Source organism: Aplysia californica, unplaced genomic scaffold (genome assembly GCF_000002075.1).
Source record: "Aplysia californica isolate F4 #8 unplaced genomic scaffold, AplCal3.0 scaffold00683, whole genome shotgun sequence".
NCBI lineage: Eukaryota > Metazoa > Mollusca > Gastropoda > Aplysiida > Aplysiidae > Aplysia > Aplysia californica.
In genome coordinates this window covers 8,299-12,884 of record NW_004797953.1, presented here as the reverse complement: position 1 = coordinate 12,884, position 4,586 = coordinate 8,299, and the positions used below count along the sequence as shown (strand labels likewise).

General features: G+C 41.7%; 1 protein-coding gene across 1 annotated transcript in view; it reads right to left on the bottom strand.

The window, feature by feature from the left end:
- The window catches only part of LOC101860446 (TBC1 domain family member 1), a 44,231-nt gene extending 40,375 nt beyond the window's left edge, over positions 1-3,856 (bottom strand). The window contains exons 1-2 of the mRNA XM_005108365.3: positions 3,162-3,856; positions 1,177-1,269 (exon numbers count right to left, since the gene is read on the bottom strand). Of these exons, the coding sequence (XP_005108422.3) occupies positions 1,177-1,269; positions 3,162-3,665 (597 nt within the window). The 5' untranslated portion in view covers positions 3,666-3,856. The remainder of the gene's footprint in view (positions 1-1,176; positions 1,270-3,161) is intronic.
- Between the last annotated feature and the right edge of the window lie 730 nt (positions 3,857-4,586).

The window sequence follows — 4,586 nt, the reverse complement described above, 5'->3', positions numbered from 1 at the left end:
CGAGTGTCTCGCACATAATTTTTTTTAAAAGAATCAACAACTATTCGATTTCTTGCCGAGATCAAGAAAGATGTCACGGCGCACAGGCCTGTCAGACTTTTCGACACAACCCGATCAAGAAGAATCGACGAGGAGAACGTGTCGTGCACACACCATAATAACAAGCTATAACGACGTGAGGATGAGATCTTGTCGACAGGGCGATGGCAACATCGAAATGCGCCGAGTCATCATCCGTGGCAACTGGTGGGACAGCAAGTGGGCAGTCGAACCACTCGGCACCCCGGGAGCTCAGGAAAAAGTCCGTACATCCATTAACATGTGGCGCAACTCCACCGCCAGGCGAGAGAGGAGGAGGGGGGGGGGTGCCACTGGAACGCCTCAACCTCTTTGGCGCATGAGTTATCTTCTGCCCTGTACTGCCGTCTGAAGTACGTTAAAGCACCTCCCCCCCCCCCTTAATCCTCTCTACAACCCGCCCTCAACCCCTCCTCTCCCCGCCTAAAAAAATCACTTACTGAGAGCATTCTTCTCAGTGAATAGGACTTCTAAGAATCTAATGGAGGGTAAAACTTGAACCCAAGAAGAATTTAAAAAACACCCACGACGTCAGTGCCGTCACTACAAGACTACTACATAAAGTCACTTGAAAGCTTGACTCACTGCTGGGGTCTCCTGGGTACTTGAACATTCAGTTCATGAATAAAAGAGGCAAATCAATATGATAACATTTTTATCATATTGATTTGCCTCTTTATTTCATTAGCCCTATCATTTTGTACCCCAGGGGTTGTATTCTTTACATTTTAGAATACAGTACTTCTAGTGTGAAGAGTCTTTGAAACTTTCAGTATTTCTCAAAAAATCATTTTGACAGACTGCTATGCAAAGCGTACAGATAGGATTAACAAGTAAATTTCCTCTTTGGAAAATGGGGGCACAGAGATCCCCGCGTAGTATGGATACGATAGTAAAACATGATGTACAGATACGTCGGTGTCCATGGTGTTGCACTTAGTTTAGGAGACCACAGTTCAATTCCCGAGGGGGGGAAGAATTTTTATCAAGCATCTCGGTCTTTCAGCTGGGATGTTGTATCTCTAAGCGTGCCTTCTTAATTATCTTAATTGTATCGATTAAGAGATAAAAACGCTGACATATAAAAAACAGACTCACCACTGAGTCCGTGAGACACTTGACTAAGTAGCAGATGAACATGGAGCTGGACTCTCGCACCACGATGCCAAACACTTCCTGCTTGTGGCTCCCCTGGAAGAGAAAGAGAGAAAATAAACCGTTATGAACAGTCACACGACACCAGAAAAGAAAAAAAAATTCAATAAATATAGCATTAAAATCTCCCCAGATTTTCACCTCAGCATTTCTTTTATCAAGACTCGACTACTGTAATTCTCTTCTTGCCAATTCAAGTTCGGAAATGATTAACAGACTGCAGTGGTTTCAAAATAGAGTTGTTCGATTAATCTTTTAAAAAATCCAAAAAGAACATATTATCAGTGAAAGCCAGAATCGATGACAAAATTGCTCTTTTATGTCACAAGTGCATGAATAACAAAAGCATGACAATATCTTAAATACCTTTTTGAGTCATATCATCGGTGCAGCAAGCAATTCACATAAGTTTGTTTGGGTATTTTTTATACACCAAAGACAAAAGCTAGCTTATGTTCTGTTGTACACATCAGGAATCATGAAAAGTAAGAAAATTACTAGCCTTGACCTACATTTTAGTTATGTTATAAGGTGCATCTTTGATAGAGCTTTAAGAAGGTGTAAAAATCGAAAATTCTCCAATATTGGCCTTAAGTTGATTGATTGCAACAGCGACGATATGTACCATGAAGACATTAATTTGTGATCAGTGGGTGAGAATCTCATGAGAGTACCCATGGTAAAGTCTAACAAATTGGGTGGGAAAACTTTTCCTTCTTATGTCCCAAAATGTGGAATTCACTCCGAAGAGAAGTGCGTTTTGTGACATCAGAGAGAGAATTTAAGAAAAGTTTAAAGATACATTTGTTCAACACTATCCTCTGCCAGTAAATTTTGTATGTGAGAATGCGTGTGGATCTGGGAGTCGTGTGTGTGTGTGTGTGTGTGGATGTGTGTGTGTGTGTGTGTGTGGGTGTGAGAGTGTGTGAGTGTGTATGTGGTGTGTGTATATTGTTTTTTTGTTGTTGTTGGTGTGAAAGGGTATTACAATGTGCATGTTCTGTACTTTGATTCGTTAGTTCAGTTGAGTGATGATTCTGCACTGCTCAGAGCTTAGAGCCTTCTTGGAATTAGTCGCTATATAATAAATTCTCATTATTATCATCATCATTATTATAAATGGAGAATCAGATTAAATGTGAAGAACTGTCAGACAAAACAATAAGAAGTCGCGTATGAAAAATAACCTATAATTGAAAATATCTAGCAGTTTTAGCCTCCATCCCCACAATTTACAACACCTAGGAGACAGGGTTCTTCAACCCTGACTGCCAAAACCAGACAAGAAGAGATACAGTATCAGTACTAACAAATGGAGATACTAGATAAATTAAACTAGCTCAGACAGGAAACAAATTTGTATCTTTTGCATGCAGTGGCAAAAGCCTCAAAGATACACCACAGACACTGCTAGAGATGTATAATTTAGAAGAACAAGAAGTTTCAACTTGAAAAAGGACATGCAAAGATGCAATGCCTTTAACAATCCTATCTAGGGGAAACAACTGCTTAGATTATATTGTTCATAACAATAGTAACAAAATTAAACAGTTGTTTCCCATGATAAAAGTCCATCATAAAAGGTGGTTAATCCGATGTATTTCAGCATTGTGAGGGTCGTTCTGTCTGCTTATGATGCTGCGTTTTTTGTTGGGTTTTTTGGGGGGTGGGAGGTGAGGGGTGGAGGGATTGTTTGGCATACACACACACACATGCATAGGCACACACACCCACACCCACACACGCGCGCGCGCACACACACACACACATACACACATACACACAACACACACACACACACACACACACACACACACACACACACAAAATCAGCTCAAAATTGGCAACAAAATGAAATTCAAAAAACATTTCTTTCCTCAGAACTATCGAGGCAACTACTCTCCATCAAACAACCACTATCTCCTCACCTGTGACACAAAAGAAATGTCCTTGAAGTATCGTTCGAGGATAGGCGTCTTTTTCTCCAGGCAGATCAGAGAGATGTCCTGCTGGCTGATCTGTAGCACCATGATCCTGTTGGCCGTGTGGGGCGGGGCGCCAGGCATGCCGCTACCGCCCCCACTCTGACCGGCGTCTTCCCCGTCGCCACTAGGATGCCTCAACCGACCCAAACTGACCTCACTCCCCTGTGTGCTGGTCTTATTCGCCGCACCACCAGGGCTATTCTCGTCGGTGTTTGATCCGTGGCGTCTGCGTCCTGGTCCAGCTGTCGGAGACGCCGTCTGCTGTTGTCGCGCCTGAGAAAAGACGTCTTGGTACGACTGACCAGACGATGATGCCAGAGTCTGACCGGACCCGCTGCCACCACCACCAGTGGCCTCTTCGTTGATGCTGAGGTTGCCGCGGCTTGAGTCGCTGTCCGAGTAAAAGTCCATGTGCAGAGCAGCAGGTTTTTTCTGTCCTCCTGCCATGCCTAAGAGAGAGGTCAAGCTGTCAGAGCTGGCCACACCACTAGGACTGTCTGTGCTGCAGGCCTTGGTCAGCGGGGACTTGGGCAAACCCTGCCACAAAAAGGCAACATTTGTCTAATTTAGCTGTGAGAAGCCCAAAGACACAATAACAGATATTTACTGCAGGGTAAAAGTAAGGCAAGCAGACAGAATCAAAAGAAAATTTTTTTTATCCAGCCAACAAGGCAACAAATAATAATAATCATAATAATAATAATAGTAGTAGTAGTAGTAATAATAAATTATATCATTATTTCAATATTACTACAACAACTAAAAATAACAATAAAGATAATAATGATAATAATAATGCAGATCATCTTTATAAAGCCCCTTTGATACATAACATGCACACATTATGTACGTACGACTTATTTTCACACATACACGTACCCACACACACAGGCACACACATTCACATTCACGCATGCAAACATACATACACACACACACACACACACACGCACACACCAGCATATGTTCACATAGGCACATACCCACCCGCCCCATACTTGCAAAAAAAATATGTCCTTAAACCAGCATACATAATATGCCCTTTTGATTAACGCATTCACATAAGCAGACACTCATACAATCATAATTAATGCCACTCTGTACATCATATTATGATCATACATAAGAGTACAACAATAAATACAAAGAGTAACAATCAAGATTGCATTTCATAAACGTATGTTTTTTGTGTTATCTTTTTATCCCTCAGATATTGACGAGGAGATTTCCAGATATATAGAACTAAAAAACAGATAATACACATCCTTCCCCTCCAACTCAATACTAACCATTCCATGCTGGGAATGAGTAAAGAAAATACTCAAACAACAGAAGGAAAGTAAAGAAGTAGATCGACACTGCCCCCCC